We start from the raw sequence: 16,971 nt of genomic DNA, 5'->3' as shown, positions 1-16,971 counted from the left end.
GGGTTGAACATCACAACGCCATTGAAACGTTCCTTTTTATAAAGTTATCTTCCTTCGTCATTTGTGTTGCTATGTTATATGTCAAATTATTAGCATAATGTATACACTATATACAGGGACAGGTCTAGTCTTATATAAAAACAAAATAACCGGAAATACCTACATGAAGGTGTTTCTGGATATTTCTTCATATAAAACCAAATATGTACCTGTGCACTTTATATGTGTTGGTGATCCGAAGGTAAAGATTCGGATATCCTGTCGTAGTTGTACTGTGATGAATATTCATATATGTACAAAGAAAAAGTAATACAGATCTATCGGAATATAATGCAATATTAGTTGAATGTTATTTCAAGTTCATCTTAGTAAGTAAAGTTATCTAATAAGAAACGGACTATAGCCATGAAACAGACTATAGGTTGTCGAACAATTATTTCACACATGGTCTATACATATATTGACTATGGGGCAGCCATAATACACCATCACGTTGTCTGTTGACTCCCGCTGTTTGTTTCACGATCCAGCATAAATGATAGACCAGAGATTTAGCCGAATGTCCTTTAACCATCAGGATTATAGAGAATAGCAACAACAATAAGTCACGTTTGTTTACGTCCTAGATTGATCCTGGCCCCAGATAGGCATAGCGCTTCTTTTAATAAGGCCCGAAACATGTATACTAGACACAATTGAAGGCCATAATATAGCACGAACGAACTTGATAACCGAACAATGACAGCCCCAGATAGGCATAGCGCTACTTTTACATAAGGCCCGAAGCATGCATATTATACACAACTCAAGGCCATAATATAGCACAAACACCCTTGATCACCGAACAATGACAGATAGATACCGCCTTACCCTATATTACTGATACTTACTCCACGACAGCGATACAGAGGCCTAAGGAAGCGTCACAGCAGTCATAACACTGAAAGTGTTGCTTTGAAACCACATTATACCGAGGACTATACTCACTGAAGGTAAGGCATACCACACACAGGCTACAGAGATATGTCAGCTAAGTTGACTATAGTGTTACATTGTTGAATAGTGTTACATCTACAATATATGTCGCAGAAATAATTGGAAGGAGATGAAAGATGTTGGTGACAATATCTTTTATCCCGGAACTAATATTGAATCTACAAATAGATATAAGTCTCTTATTATTAATGGGAAAATATTTGTACACCTAATATTCCATCAACACCTACATGCATATGAGATTATACCTGCCACAAGAAAGATTTGTCACACCACCCCCTGTCGCGAAAGGTAGGACTTCGGAATACACATAACCTGTCGAATGGACTGCTACATAGTGTATGATACAATAATGAAATGTCGAACGGACTTATATCCATGATAAACGTTACAGCTCTTTAATATACTATATATACATAATAATGATAAAATCGTGATATCCCACACGTCTCGCATATATAAATTACGTGAGTAAAATGCATGAAAAGGGACACAGGGACTTGAGAATTAGTTAAAGTCTACATATATTTGGACCTTCCCTATTGTGTATAGCACATTTTCAGACGTTTTGGGGAGCTAAATTAAAATTTGGTAAAAATGACTCCCGCGGTGTTCTTTATATACAGCTAAAGAACACCGGGGAGTCTGTTTAAGTCCCTGTGGTATGAATCACATGCTCATTGAATGAGAAGAAATCTAAAATGGGATTTTCGGTACTGGATCCATCTTTTTTTTTATCAGTAGAAATGGAGGACATTAAAGATCAATTTCGAGACGGTATCGAGAACGTAAAGGAGATGCTCGGACCAATGCAGAAATGCGTCACACCAACTTCCGCTTTAGTGGGACTCGGGGCTGGTCTGACTGTGTATTGGCTGATCAAACGGAACAAATACAAACTTCCACCAGGACCTACCCCCATACCGCTCGTCGGAAATTACAGTCGTAAGATTTAATTAATAACAATAATTACATATAAAATATTGACCTTGTCAATGCTACTATTATTGTATACTAATGCTGATCGTATCTCGTTACCTATTGTTATATGTAAGTTAAATTATCACCGGCATTCACTAAAAAATTACTACATTTGTACAATGAAGATTGAGTGCAAGTAATTTCATTATTAACTTTATAAATTTCCATTTAATTGAGTTTTGTGAATTCTTTGGCTGACTAATATTGAATTGAAATATCAAAATTAACTTTTCAGTGATGATGGAAAGGGGTCTTCAAGAAGAATGCGTAAAACTAGCAGAGAAGTATGGCCCTGTCTTCACGATATATATGGGTAAGGAAAGTTGCTATGATTTCGTCCTAGTACAAATCCGCTTGATAAATCTACAACATGTTTGGTTGTCACTCATGAATCTTTCAGATCGATCATTTCCTGCCGCGTAATCAAAGTTGTGTAAGTAGAGAAAAATAGTCCCTTTAAAGATCCAGAATCACACGGGATTCGATTGAAAGAGTTGATGTTTCTTGATTTCATACGCGCAATACATGATATAGATAATGTGATAACCATCAGGGCCCAATTGTTCAAAAGGTGGTTAGGCTAATAACATTTTATCAACATTTTTCAAATCCTGATATAAAAAATTCTGGTAGAATTCATTTGATATAAAATCATGTGAAATTCTGTAGTTCTTAGTTTTCTTCCAACTGACATAATTTCAAGACAAAATACTATCATGTTTTGCAACAAATGAGGTATGAAATTTTCACTAATCAAGTGATTAAGTTAATCACCTTTTGAATAACTGGGCCCAGATGGATATACTTACCTGTGTAAATATAGACTAATTAAGCAGTTATCAGTTTCATGTAATGTTTTGTTTCAACATTGACAGGCCCTCTCCGAATGGTGATCGTCAATACGATTGAAGCTGCAACACAGGTCCTTGTCAAAGCTAAGGCGGACTTCGCTGATCGCATGCCGACTACGTTTGGTACAGTATCATAGGAGCCACGGAACCAAATAATGTCCCATAGACCATAATTTTAACGTTTACTACTGTCGTGCTTAAATGAAGTTTTCAACACTGGTCCACTAGCCATACTTTTGAAAAATGTTATCTCGAAAACATGTATATAGAATGATTTAGAATTCTACAAACTTTTTTATATGGGGGCCACCATATCTTGTATTTAATTCAGCACCAAAAATTCACCTAAATTTACAACAAAATGCACACTTAATTAACTCCCCCTGACAAAAACAGGCTAGAAAAAAAACTTTTTGCCCAGCCCACACATAAACATTGGAAACTTCTCTCACCTAAATATCCAATCAGTAGGCCCCGATGCATTCATCTTCCTATTAAATCTTCTACCCAAACAGGGAAAATCCACAATCTATTTTTGATTTGTTTATATGGCCCCTAAAATGAGCATATGATATTTGTTTTTATTGGCTAAAATGTTGATGGGTTTAAGCAGTAAACGTCTGTTCTGATTGGCTACAAACAAATATATATGTATTATCACTTATTGATTAAATCAGGTTCATATTTGCATGTTGTATGATCGTTTGATTCATTTTGCAATATCATATATTATCTAAGGTTTTGCAAGTAAGGATTTGTATCCCTACATCGATTACCTCATTTCATATCATTGATAGTACATTGGCATATCCGATATATAATAATTCATATGCATATGTCATAGTGTTTTCATATATAAAATTGATAATAATTTTATTTAATTTTTACCCATGTAAAGTATTTCGCTTCAATGAAACAAAGACAAACGGCACAATGTATGAATGATAACGTTATCATTTATAACATTTAATTAAGGTGACGCCTTATCGGATAACGGAAAGGACATTGCATTTTCACAGTATACGGTTTCATGGAAACTTCACCGCAAAATTGCCGGTACTGCTCTTAGGTTTGTATTTGATCTTCTAAGAAATGGTTACGTTTACACAAGGTACGAGCATTTTACCATAACCAAAATGCATAAATATCGTTCGCCTATTTTACTGATTCGGTATATTATATATGTAAAACGGAAAGGTACACTACTAATTAGTGCATCGCGCTCTTTTCCTGTCGATAGCTTCAATCTGTAGAAAGGAGGAGACTTTTGAAATTATACATCATTCAAAAACTATGGAATCGTCCTTCTTTGACGTCAAAATGCAATATTTTATAAAACAGACATTTTTATTTTATTTTATTCTATTTTTTTTTTTTTTTATTATTATTATTTGGAAATTGAGAGCCACTGGGAAAAAATGACAGCTGTGAACCACGACTGCTTCTTAAATACTGTTTAACGTTAACGACTATAACTGTAAAAATCACTGATGGAAAATACTATCAGACATAATAATCTTTTAAAACATGTCATAAAACTAACACTTCTCCTTACTTAAAATAGAAAAAAAAAACCATTAAAATTGGCCCCGACCGTTGTTTGTAAATATCTAAATCAATGAAAACAAAACGTCACAATTCCGTAGGTCATGATCGTAGGTAAGAACATATATGCTGCCGATTGTAACCAAACAACTACGCGGACTTGTCACTCGCACCCGGCACATGACTCTAATTGACATTCTCCTTGTAGCACTCGTTACAAATATCAATCGAGAAATTAGTGGTTTAAAACACGTAGACATACATCTAAAGAAAATTTCTTTCATTTTAAGCTCATATATCGCTATATCTTAAACCCATCACACTATTTATAAGAAGTAAACACTGTATAATGAATATGAAGCCTATGGTCATGGTCGTGTTAAAGATACAATAGTATCTTTTACATGTACTTATGCTTGAATAATAGAAATGTTGAGACACGGCGTTAAATATAATTCCTATCCTAATGAACAACGAAATGCATATTTTCTCAGGTCATACAATAAGATTATATCAGAGGTATACGTCATACCGTATGGCTTTGCACACAGTTATGTGATATATTAAGCAACACAAACGAATACAAAGCGAAAATGACATGCAAATTTGTTCCGACAATGTTAGCTTTGTTTACACGTGTACATCAATAAACTTGGCCAATCGAAACCGTGTTCCTGTCATAATGACTGAAAGTCGAGCGGTTGTAGCAACTGTTAACTGCCGTAAGAACGTAAGAAGAAAAGATAGCTTCAAACTATTGTTTCGGTGTCAGTTTGTGACAAGCTACACCTACAGTTCCAAAATCGATTTGGTGATATGCAAATGGCAGCTAGATGGAGTAAAGTGAATTTATCCGTGTGTAAAATATGTTTCGTGTGATAATTAAAAAAATATATAATTTTAAAAACACAGTTAATAAATATCATGATAATTAATAATCAGAAGAAAAAAATCGCATGTTTGTTAAATTCCATTATTTCCATGTACTATTTTGTTTACCAATCTGCATACGACAACAGGCTGTTACAATAATTGAACCTAAATGTCGGAGCCGTCGGGTAAAAAAATCAAATGACAACATCCTTTTGTTGCTGTTTTTTCTAATGAGACCCATTTGGACTATTTATTTCAGCATGTAAGCATTACGTTCAATTCGGTTTCCAGGTAGATATTGTTTTTCTATCTCACTGTCTTTTTCAGAAACTACTTCAGGGGAGGCAAACTGGAAGAAGCAATACATGGATCTTGCTCACATGCTATCAAGGCATTCGAGGAAAAGAAAGGAGAACCTTTCGTCCCACATGAATGCATAGACCTTACTGTATTCAACGTCATGGTTGCGCTTTGCTTTCAAAACGTGTAATAATTTTCAATACCTTTGCCAATAATGATATCTTATTTTGATTTAATCATTGTTAAAGGGTTTTAGACACAAAAAGGTTAAAGTTGTCTATAGGTTGATTTTCTGAAAAGCCAGTCAAATTACCCTCACTCTTTTGGGGTTGTGTATATACAGCTGAGATACAGGGCATGGGTCCATCTGGACAACTGACCTATATGCAAACTTTCATTCTGATAACGAGGTCGGTCAGCCTCCTACGTCACAGGTTCACTGCTGCCGAGATGATAGTATAACTAACGTTATAAACACCAAATGTGTGTCGCATTAAATCACTATTTACACACTATCTACCAAAGGTTTTGTGATGTGGGAATACTTTACATTAATATATTGGGTTACAACAGTGAATTGGTTACATGTACTCCAGTGATGATCCCGTTATTCATTAAACAACTGTATTCAATTCCATTTTATTCCACAAGTTTTACAACTTATTGGATAAAATAGTATATAACATTAATGGACAAAGGCATCCACTCTTATATGATTTATAATTCAATAAGCTAATTTGTCAGATTTGTTACAGGGAAACAGAGAAATAATCATTAAAAATGAATATATTCTAATTAAAATCTTATAAAAAAATCTTTCCTTTAGTTTATTTGCTAGTGATAAATATTTTCCTAAATTGTTAAGTTCTTTTATATTTTCTACTTTGAGTAACTGAATACGTTTAAACATACTAGAGTATTTAAAATGAAATGTTTTAATCAAATCAATTACGAATGTCTGCGTAACATTTTCACCACATCAAATACATTTCCTTCATAACCTTCATAAAACGTTCTTTAAGGAAATTGTCAAAAAAGAAGGTTGTGACATATATCACATATGTGATATTTACATCTCTGAGTAGACCTATAGTGTATATGCCATTGTTTGAGTTTTTAAAATGAAAAAAAAATGAAAATATGACATGTGATATTAGTAAATTACCAAGGTTATGATATTGTCCGCTGGTCTACTATTTTGATTATACAATTACAGACATGAGGTGTAGAAAGAAAATCTAAACATGTAAGATGATAAAATCAGGACATTCACTGTCATTGCTTTCAATATTTACAAAATAATATGGGGCTCTTTGAAGTTTCCCTCTATAAATGGTGTGTTCTCCATTTGCCCACTTTTTTTAGAACAAAGAAAAGTGTATACATAGGAGAACAATGGAAAACCAATTATAGTCAGTTCCATAATAATTTTACCTGTGTTTACCTGTATGATTTACCTGTGCTAAAAAGTGGGCAAAAAGAGAGGTATATTTATGTACCTGAGAAGTGGGGAAAATAACACTAAGTTATAGTGTTTTTTTTAAATTTTATCAGATCAGATATGTTTATTAAAGTGTCACGTATTGATACATAAAATATACATAAAATACAAGCATAATTTCATTAAAAACGTTAAAATGCATCAACACCCAGCCATATTTGGCTTATGAGACACTACTGCAGTAAAATCTTGAGTGTCAATTAATATTAAGACTTATTGATAAAAAGTTTTGTCTTCTTTGGTACATATCAAACAATAACCTGGCGACATCTTTTTGCAAATTATCTTCTTTCATAAGAAATATTAATTTATCTTTGCTGTTTAAAGCATTAAAATTCTGTAAATTAGCTTCTGCTTTATTAAAAACTAAAAGTCTCAAGTCAGAGTAAAAATCGCAATCAATAAAAAAGTGAGTTTCATCCTCAACATGATTTGATGTACAATATATACATTTCCTTTCTTGTAAAGGAATTATTGGCCTGGCGTATCTACCCGTTTCTATAGCTAATGGCAGAGAACCACTTCTAAAATTAGATAAAATTCTTCTGTGTGATCTATTTCTAATATTTTTAACATAAAAACTTGTACTAATTTTATCATTTATTCATTTATTCAAGAACACACATTATATAGTTAACATATCTACAAACATTATACATAAGCACTGGTAATACATTATAATATATATACTAAAAACATTTTTCATACATTTTATATTACATCCTTCAGTTAAAAAAGAACATCATATTCACACATATATATAATATTAGATACATAACATATTTACAAACATATATAGCACATTATACATTAAGCACTAGTAATACATTAGCAGTAACATATTGCATTTTTAATAGTTAACATTTTTCAAACATTCTATGTTACATTCTTCAGTTTAAAAAGAACATCATATTCACATCATTATGCTGACATATATTTTGAACTGTACAACATCAAATGAAAATACATCTTATTACTTTTAATATTAAACATTAATAGCTTTTAAACAATATTATTTTTTTTCATATAAAGTACTGTATATTTAAATATAAATACTTATAAACAGGTACATTGCGCATCATAAATAACAACAAAATAATAATACTGTAATCAATGTGTATTTTTTCCTATATAAAGTACTGCATAAAATTATACATGTAGCTACTTATATCTTATAGTTCCTCATAGGTATGAGCCATGTAGCACAGGTAACACAGGTGAAAATCACAGGTAAATCACAGGTAAAAACAAGGTGAACTACTCTGAAATAGACTATAATCCCTATCACAACATTTTCCCCATATTGTGATTTTAAAAAGTGGGCAAATGGAGATACAGCCCTATAAATGCATATAACAAGGCAGATTCTAGTCTAGTGTTACTGGTGAGGTGAACCAGATGACGCGTTGGAACACGTGACCACCTAGCTCATTAAAATTTTTCAGCCAGCAGCAATATCCCCCTACTGGCCTAAAATAGATAAACAGCTTTGTAAGGCGAGGTGAAACCTGTGTCAGCCAACATTTATAGGGTCGGGCTAACAGAAAATGGAAAAATGCCCTATGTCTCCTAAACCCTTTAACGTATATATTTTAGCGGTAATTTTTTAGCATTTTTTGCGATGAAATAATTCTGCTGATATATGACTCTGCTTACATTATTTTCTATATACTGTTCCTATAAAAAGTAATTTGGGTGCGCCAATCCATCACTGCACTTATCAGTTACGATTTGAAAATGCTATTACATTTAAGCGCTTCACATGTATTACGTTGACACATACAAGATGTATTGTTCTACGCGGGATGTTCATTCGCAATTCTACTATGAAGGGCTGTTGTCGACATTTTAAAATGTAGGCTCCTTAATTGTGAAATACATACTATATGATCTCCAACTAGGAACCCATTTTCAAAAAAGAAATGGAATAAAAGTTCGAAACTACTCTTCAAACATTTAATATATAACAAAATTGTAAAATCTGGTCCATATCTCGCGGTTTCATTTAAAATTTCTTTCTGCTGCGTTTCGTTTTTTCTAGGTATACTTTTGATGACTCTCGATTCAAGCGTTTGGTGGATTTAGACAACGAACTTTTGTTAAATGTTGGAGCTGGTTTCGTAGAAGATCTGCTACCTATTTTGGCGAAGACATGGCCTACCAAACGATACGCAAGAGCAATGGAAATTTTAGATGAAATATTTGAGTTCGTCAATGGCGAATTGAGGAATCATAAAGAAACTTTCGACGAAGGTTACTTTTTTATTTTAAATCTGGTATTACACAAAAATAATAATTCAATAAATCAACATTTCGCATTAAGATTTTAGAAAGTGCATGTTGTATCCTCATGTTGGGAATATGGCTTACCTAGGTTTGACGTAGATTAGCAAAGCCGGTGTTTTCGATGAAGAAGATGCTCGATTGTCTTCGTGCAAATAATTGTTTGATAGATTCTGAGTAAGACTTGTGGTTTCTTTATAATGTCTGTATTCACTATTGTTAATACTTTCTATTAAATCTTCAGGCAACATAAGAGACTTCGCAGATGCCTTAATTCTGGCGCGAATGGAGGCAGAAAATGATGAGGATACGGAACTACTGAACCAACTCACCGATGTCCATCTCAAACAGACCATGATTGACGTTTTCTTTGGTACGTTTTACGAATAATCTATTGGCAACATTCTTGAAGTCTTTAGATTTGCTTCATCAGTTAAAAATCATTTGTATGTACATCAACGACACAGTGTATGATAACAGTTGTAGAGTAGCCCTAAGAGACTTTCATTGTTAACATATGTAAAATATGCAGGTTGTATACAATTGTATGATGGATAATAAGTCGCTATAGTATATATTCAAAGTTTTATAAATGAAATACTCAATACAGATACAATATTAAATTCATTTGTCAGTATAGATTTATGTACAAATATTTTGTCGCATAAACGTCTATTATTAATAGTTATTTGACCTTTCTTAATTTTGTATATAAATTAATTAATTTCCAATTTTTATATGGCTGTGATCTGAGGTCTGAGGTTGTAATTTGTAAAATACTGTAGACAGTACTTAAGCCGGATTAATTACCTTGTTGATACCTTATTTATTTGTTTGTTTGTTTTTTGTTTGTTTTTTGTTTGTTTTTTGTCAGAAACAAAATACAGTTGATTAGTGATTAGTTAAAATATTGTTTTACATTCTAGCTGGAATAGATACCACCCGTTTTACACTTCAGTGGTTCTTTCTTTATCTTGCTGCAAATCCAGAAATACAGAAAAAAGCACAGAAAGAAATCGACAATGCCGTAGGTATGTACCGGAAGTGACGTTTATATCAAACCATACCATATCAAACGTTATTGAGAATTGTTCATACACAGAACATAATCTGTATACTCAATGGAAAGAATAAAGCAATAATATAAAATAATATCCATTGCAAGTCAATACGAGTAAACACAGGAAGATATTTCCAACCGTCAAAACTACTCTTTATCTTCTACTGAAGCATAAAAACACACTCATTGACAGTGTTTAGTATTTCCTCCGATATATTTCCAGCCTAATCCTGCCACAAACGTTTGGTGAATAAATTCGCAAATGTCTTTTGTTTTTTAATTTAAAATGAATGAAAAAATCTATTCTGTGTTTCAACTTCTGAACTTGATCACTGCTATGACGTTAAGACAGTCATTGATATAAAAGCCCCAATATACAGAACTTTTACTTTAATGTCGAGGAGAAAAATTATTTATTTATCAAGATAAAGTTGTGATTAACCTATCGTTATTATTGATGTAAAAGCGGCTGAATTTCTCTCTCTGTAAACTTGCCTCCGTTTACGATCTTTGCCGAACCAAAGTTAAAAAAATCGCTTCAGACGCTTTGATGATAGGTCGGTATTCTTAAAATCATCTAGAAGTTTCCCGTGAGGGGTAGGAATTATCACCAAGATTTTGTTTTATAGATACCGCTCAGCTTAGGCATGTTTATAATAATTAACATGTTGGACATTTTTTTACGAAAATATACCATATCAAATGGTCTATTGGTAAATTTAAAAAAAAAAAATTAAAAAATGACGTAAAAAATTGTCAACCGTGTGATAAAATGTTTGGTTTATTTTGGTTTATTTTATTTCTTGATGTCACTGTTTGCAAGCATTTCTATTCATATTTTGCAATATTATTTAGTATGCATTAATTTTGCGATTAAAAGGACTGTTGCTTGGACTTAAAGATCGACTTATTCATACATATTTCATGATATTTGTAAATGGTACCTTTATATTGACTATGTGGTTGATAGGCCGTGACCGCCTACCTGGACTCGCAGATCGACCTTCAATGCCATACACAGAGGCCGTCCTGCACGAGACAATGCGGATTGCGACAGTGGCGCCGTTAGGGGTCCCACATGCCGCTAGAGTTGATGCAAAATTATGTATGTATACTAATTCCAAGTAAGAATCTGTCATACACCATTTAATACAGTTAATATACGATAAAGAGATAAAAGTATTGCAATGCATATAGCCTACTGAAATTAATGTATCTGTAAAATACTTGAACAGTATGACTAATTCTAGCATTTGGATTAAAGAGCTTTATTGAAGTTTTATAATCGCTAATTTCTTGTGAATTAGCTAAATCGACGAACTTAATGCTGCTTGCAGCACCTAGTAGGTTGGTTGTTCTCGCTTCTGTTTTTCTGTCTTCCACGATTTTCCATTTCTTTGACCGAGGCATCCAAAACCAATAAAACAGAAAATGTCTTGCCTCGTTACCCTTTGAAAAAATTATGGTCTCGTGTTAACATTTCATTTATTTGTAGCTACATCGCCAATAATCAAACAAGTACTACCAGCGTCCTCAAACTTATCGCTTTAACAGAATGAAATTGACATGCCAAATATAATGCTGGAGCATCTTATAATTTTATCAGGATCTATCTTATCATTAATTTGCTTCATATTCAAAAGATTAAAAAGAGGAGCTCAGACATTCGGTAGGTAGTAGTGGCGGCAAGTATGTATTGTTTTGGTATTGTATGAAAATACATAACAAAACCCATTCAATAACCCATTTTATTGCATTTTTTCCAGTAAAATATAGAAATTTATCAAACAGTGAAGTTTAAGATTTTGAAGTGAAAATATAAGTTTTGCAGTGGAAATATCAGATTATTCGTTTTCGACCAATCAGAGCGAATCTTTGTATTCACTTCATTGAAACGTGCCGATTTTTCAAATCGAAGTGAAGTTATATAAATTGATTATGTTTGCTGTATTTCTGAAATATTCAGACTACATGTAGTTCTTCACCAAATACTCACTTGACGTAAGCTATTCATGCACAGATTCTCTGATAACAGCAGAAATCGCTTAAATTGCGTTGATCAGTCTTTCCAAAATGGCGCCGTCAATTTGACGTGGAGTAACGTCGAAAAGAGGAGACGTCATGAATTAAGTAACTCATTCCCGCACTTTTAGACAATATTAATTTTTCGATGTTTTTCATTTGTTTTTAAATATATGAAATGCAATAAAAACAAAATTAAATGGTATCCCGTTTTATATAATATTTATTTCTTTTAAACAGGAAACCATTCAATATCCTCTATATCAGAAATGAATATACATTTAGCAAGTTTGTTTTCAATAAACTACTTTCTTTACATGTGGATATAATTTTTATGCAGGTGGATATGATGTACCCAAGGGAACGGCTGTAGTCATAAATCATTGGGCATTGCACAATGATGCACGACATTGGAACGATCCCAAAAAGTTTGATCCGGAAAGGTTTTTAGATTCTGATGGAAACCTTGCACAAAAACCAGTAAGTTGGCTTCCATTTTCTGCCGGCAGAAGAGTATGTCTTGGAGAGAGCATCGCAAAGGCTGAGCTTCATGTTATCGCCGCAATCATCCTGCAACAGTTTGATCTGATGCTGCCGCAAGGTGTCGCTGCAGACTTTTCTCCAGAGATCAGTAGTTTTGTTGGATATACCGCAAACAGGTACAAAATTGTCCTTAAAAAGAGATCTTGAAGAGACAATCGATAACAGAAGGTCCTAGCGGAACAAGTTGTGGATTTAAATATGTTTATTGTAAGAAATGCCACTGAATTTTAGGAGCATCATGCATGAACATCCATGCAAATATTTTAAACCCAGTTTTTCATGGATGAAGAAAGCATACCCGGCCTAAGATGGAAATGATGGTGTGTTATATTGACTACAAGTAATCAGACTCGAATAATCAATTATCAGATATAGAACGATTAATCAAAATCCAGATGCCAAAGTCTCCATCTTAATTCTGTAACTACCAATAGAAAATCATCTTCCACATATGCTTTGGCCGCATTCTGTCGAAGAGCTTCGCATGTTATCGGAAAATAAATATACACCATGTATATATATATATACTAGTATATGGCTCTCATCACAAAAAAAATCATTGAATATTATAATCAACGCAAATAAAAATATTTATATATATCAACAGCGTCAATATATATATGTTGTTTTTGTAATTCGTCCTCTCTCGAGCGCGAGATAATGTTTTCATGATGTAATTGATTATTAAAGATAATAAGATAAGCTGGTTGTTGGTAATGATATTTAGTATTTCAATATCTGGTATCTAGTATTGAGTGGTAAGCATTAAGAAAGTTTTTTTTTACCGTTTCGTTTAAATATTGACGTACTTAAACCAAAGTGTCATTTTAGTAGTTTTGAAACTACATATGTACCCTTTCGGATCAAAAGTTTTTTTCCGCAATGTTTAACTTTACCATAATTTCTTTGTATTTACAACTTTTTTCAATCTCTTGTCCTGACTTCGTTTATGGTTGTATTTTATTGATTTTTTGGATGTTGATCAAAAAATATATCGAAAGACCACATGTAAAATACCGATGCACAATACCCCGTATGTTCGAAGAAATTAAAATCAGCAAAAAATTAAATTACCTCTGGCACCGTCATCTTTCATACACTTACCAAAATATCATCAAAAATGCTCTTGCGAAAATTGATCCTGTAAATTACTTCAGAATTTTCATATAACGATATCGGGAAAAAATGGAATTATTTTGAAAATTAACTTGAAACCAATATCTCTCAGCATACAAACTTCGGTTAAAATCGGCCTATCAACAAATTCAGTGGAAATTCTTAAAAAAAAAGAAAAGAAAAAAAAACTAAAATGATAACATAATTTAGCAGAATTAGATTGTGCGGACACAATTTTGACCTGTAACTGTATATTACTTCGCGAAGTATTACTGCGAAAGCTATCAGCGTATTGTTTGGATATTTGATGTTCTTAAGTAGAAGAAAGGTAATTTTTGTCTGAGGAAAAAGTATAAATTTTAATATGCTTGTGCTAACACGGTCAGTACCATGAGGTGTAATATATATTTTTGCGAGGATAAAGAAAAACAAAAGTAATCGCCAACTCCAGCCGAACCCTGGTTGTCTTTCTTCGTACACTGTACGGTCATCAAAACATTTTAACGAAACTGAGTGTGTTTTCGTTGATAGATATTTGCTATATGAATACTACTTATATTTGTTAAAAAATAAAGATATTGTAATTAGAAAATTTTCTTTTAATTGTTCTTCATTGTTTAGATACGTATTAAAGCCGCATGCTCCAAAATAACCTAAACTTCTAGTTACATGTACGAGGGCTGTGTGATAAATTGTGAGCCTCATATTGAAGGATTTGAATTTTGACGGACATATTGTATTGTTTTTCAACATTGCCTCATATTGAAGGATTTGAATTTTGCCGGGCAAATTGTATTATTTTTCAACATAATCCCCTTCAGTATCTATCCACTTTTGCCAGAGGTGTTTAAGGGCCTCAATGCCACTTTTAAAGAACTCTTTTTCTTGGCCGTTCAGAAAGTCATCAACTGCATTTTAGGGTTAGGGTTAGGGTGCCTGAAATAGCTGTTTTCAGTGGAAATAGATGGAAGTCTGAAGGAGCTAGATCAGGTGAACAAGACGGATGCGCGGTCAGTTTAAAGCCACCTTCGTGAATGGCAGCCATGGCCATGATAGACTCTTTCACCCTATGCCTAACCGATTTTGTCCATTTTGCAAAAACCGCTTCTCTTGTTTACTTTAGAGAGCTACGTCGTCGATATAAACTAACCAAATGAGACCAGTCCATGGGTACACGGCCCTATATAGTCAGAGAAAAGTGGGACTTCAAAAGAACATCATTGACTGCCTCCTTCAATATGAGGCTCACAACATATCAATCAACCCTCGTATTAATGGCAATCCCAGATGCTAATCCACACCCTCTTAACATTAAAATGACCGTTGGACTGGACGCTTGACCGGGGAAATCTTTGCGACATCAATGTATAAAATACCTCGCCGAATTCATTTTTATTGTGAGATTCGTCTTGGAGCCGAGAACCAGGCTACAACAACGTACACTACACTTTTGTTGTTGTTGACTTATAACCCGCCTTCGCAATAATTTGTAAGGTTTAGATTAAGTCTGAAATCTGTAAAGAAGTCAAAATGTAAATACTTGTGTATATTTCTTTAGGAGTATGGGCCTTTAAATTGTATGAAAAAACGATATTAGTTGTGTATAACCTGTTACAAAAAACTTCTATATGTCACTAAATCCTAACGTATGCGTATAATTTAACATATGCTCCAGCAAATTAGGAAGTTTTTTTCCTCTGCGTTTTCAGTTAAAGGGTCGTGGGCGAGAGATAGAGAGAAATAGAAATATGTATGTTGTCTCCAAGGCAACCCTTGAAATTTGATCCTTTTCTTCTTTTACTTTCTTTTCATTCTTCCTCTACCTTGATATCCATCTTCATAACAATGTCTGTTGCAGGGAAGATAAACGCCTAAAAACTTCTATAAAATAAATTTGATAAGTTTTTATCCGTCGTCTTCAATTCATCAAGCAGAATATTTGCAATTATTTTTGTTTCTTTCTTTGTGTTTGTTTGTTTTCTTTTCTTTTCTTATCATTCTTTCTTATTTTATTTCGATCCTTTTGCAATTGATAGTATCACCTTTAAAAGCATATGAATATACGGCACAGTACAAGATGTATACGCCAAACAGTGAACATAAAATTGTGAAGCTAGATTGTGCCATGCATTAATTTTCAATAAGTTTTAATTAAGTGCATTTAAAGATATATTGTGTACACCGTTTAAGAACCCTAATTTGAAGTATATCCTAATATAGCAACATTAATCTTACTCTTAGATCTCTAGATCTGTCTTTTTTCCTCGCTTTTCTTTCTTTATAATCAGTATAAGTGTATTGTGTCGCTATCACAATCTTTTTAATATATATATATATGTATGTATGTACGTTCAGAGGTGTTTTATAAGTTGTTCAAACTTGTGTCCAATCCAATTGTGTCTTAACAATAAAACATACGTTCAAATTATAAATACCACACAAATTTAATAGAAAGAAAATTTACTGGATATCTCGCCTAGTCCAAGACTCCCAGGTAAAGCCGTACCTGTATGACGGGCACGTGAGTTCTCGACAGAATTTGAATTATTTCACAGTACCTAGTTATAGGGTTTGTCAAGTGTTCCAGTGTTGGGTGAGTGGCAAATTGGACATGTTTGAAGTTTTTTATCAGACTTGATGAGATCAGAGACTCCATGACGTCATACTCACATCCTTCACAGTTGATTGTCAGCAGATCCACGTCAAAACAGCCTACGCCAAGTTTTAACATGAACTGTGTAGCGTTGATTACCTTGATAAGGCATTCGCCTGACCTTGACCCTGTGAACTGTGACGTATGTTCGCCCTCATGCCCCTCCATATTGACATGAAATATGATAGCTTCTTCCCAAGTCCAAAGTTATATAAATACATATTGCTTGTTTTATTAAAAGTTTTCG

The 16,971-nt window shown here is 33.3% G+C and overlaps 1 protein-coding gene across 2 annotated transcripts; it reads left to right on the top strand.

Moving 5' to 3' along the window:
* The first annotated feature begins 810 nt into the window (after positions 1-810).
* On the top strand, positions 811-14,663 carry LOC117345018 (steroid 17-alpha-hydroxylase/17,20 lyase-like). 2 transcript variants are annotated; one of them, XM_033907945.1, is made up of 11 exons: positions 811-992; positions 1,741-1,941; positions 2,213-2,290; positions 2,853-2,951; positions 3,804-3,897; positions 5,574-5,732; positions 9,089-9,300; positions 9,575-9,703; positions 10,257-10,361; positions 11,361-11,495; positions 12,753-14,663. In XM_033907945.1, the coding sequence occupies exons 2-11, from the start codon at positions 1,743-1,745 to the stop codon at positions 13,100-13,102; spliced, it is 1,560 nt and encodes a 519-aa protein (XP_033763836.1). In that variant the 5' UTR covers positions 811-992; positions 1,741-1,742; the 3' UTR covers positions 13,103-14,663. The 2 variants fall into 2 exon arrangements, with proteins under 2 accessions (XP_033763836.1, XP_033763834.1); XM_033907943.1 differs by having other exon boundaries at positions 812-992; positions 1,738-1,941.
* The last annotated feature ends 2,308 nt before the right edge of the window (positions 14,664-16,971 follow it).

Source organism: Pecten maximus, chromosome 16, assembly GCF_902652985.1.
Source record: "Pecten maximus chromosome 16, xPecMax1.1, whole genome shotgun sequence".
Classification (NCBI taxonomy): Eukaryota; Metazoa; Mollusca; class Bivalvia; order Pectinida; family Pectinidae; genus Pecten; species Pecten maximus.
The sequence above is the reverse complement of the archived record's forward strand: the minus strand, read 5'-3'. Positions and strand labels throughout refer to the sequence as shown.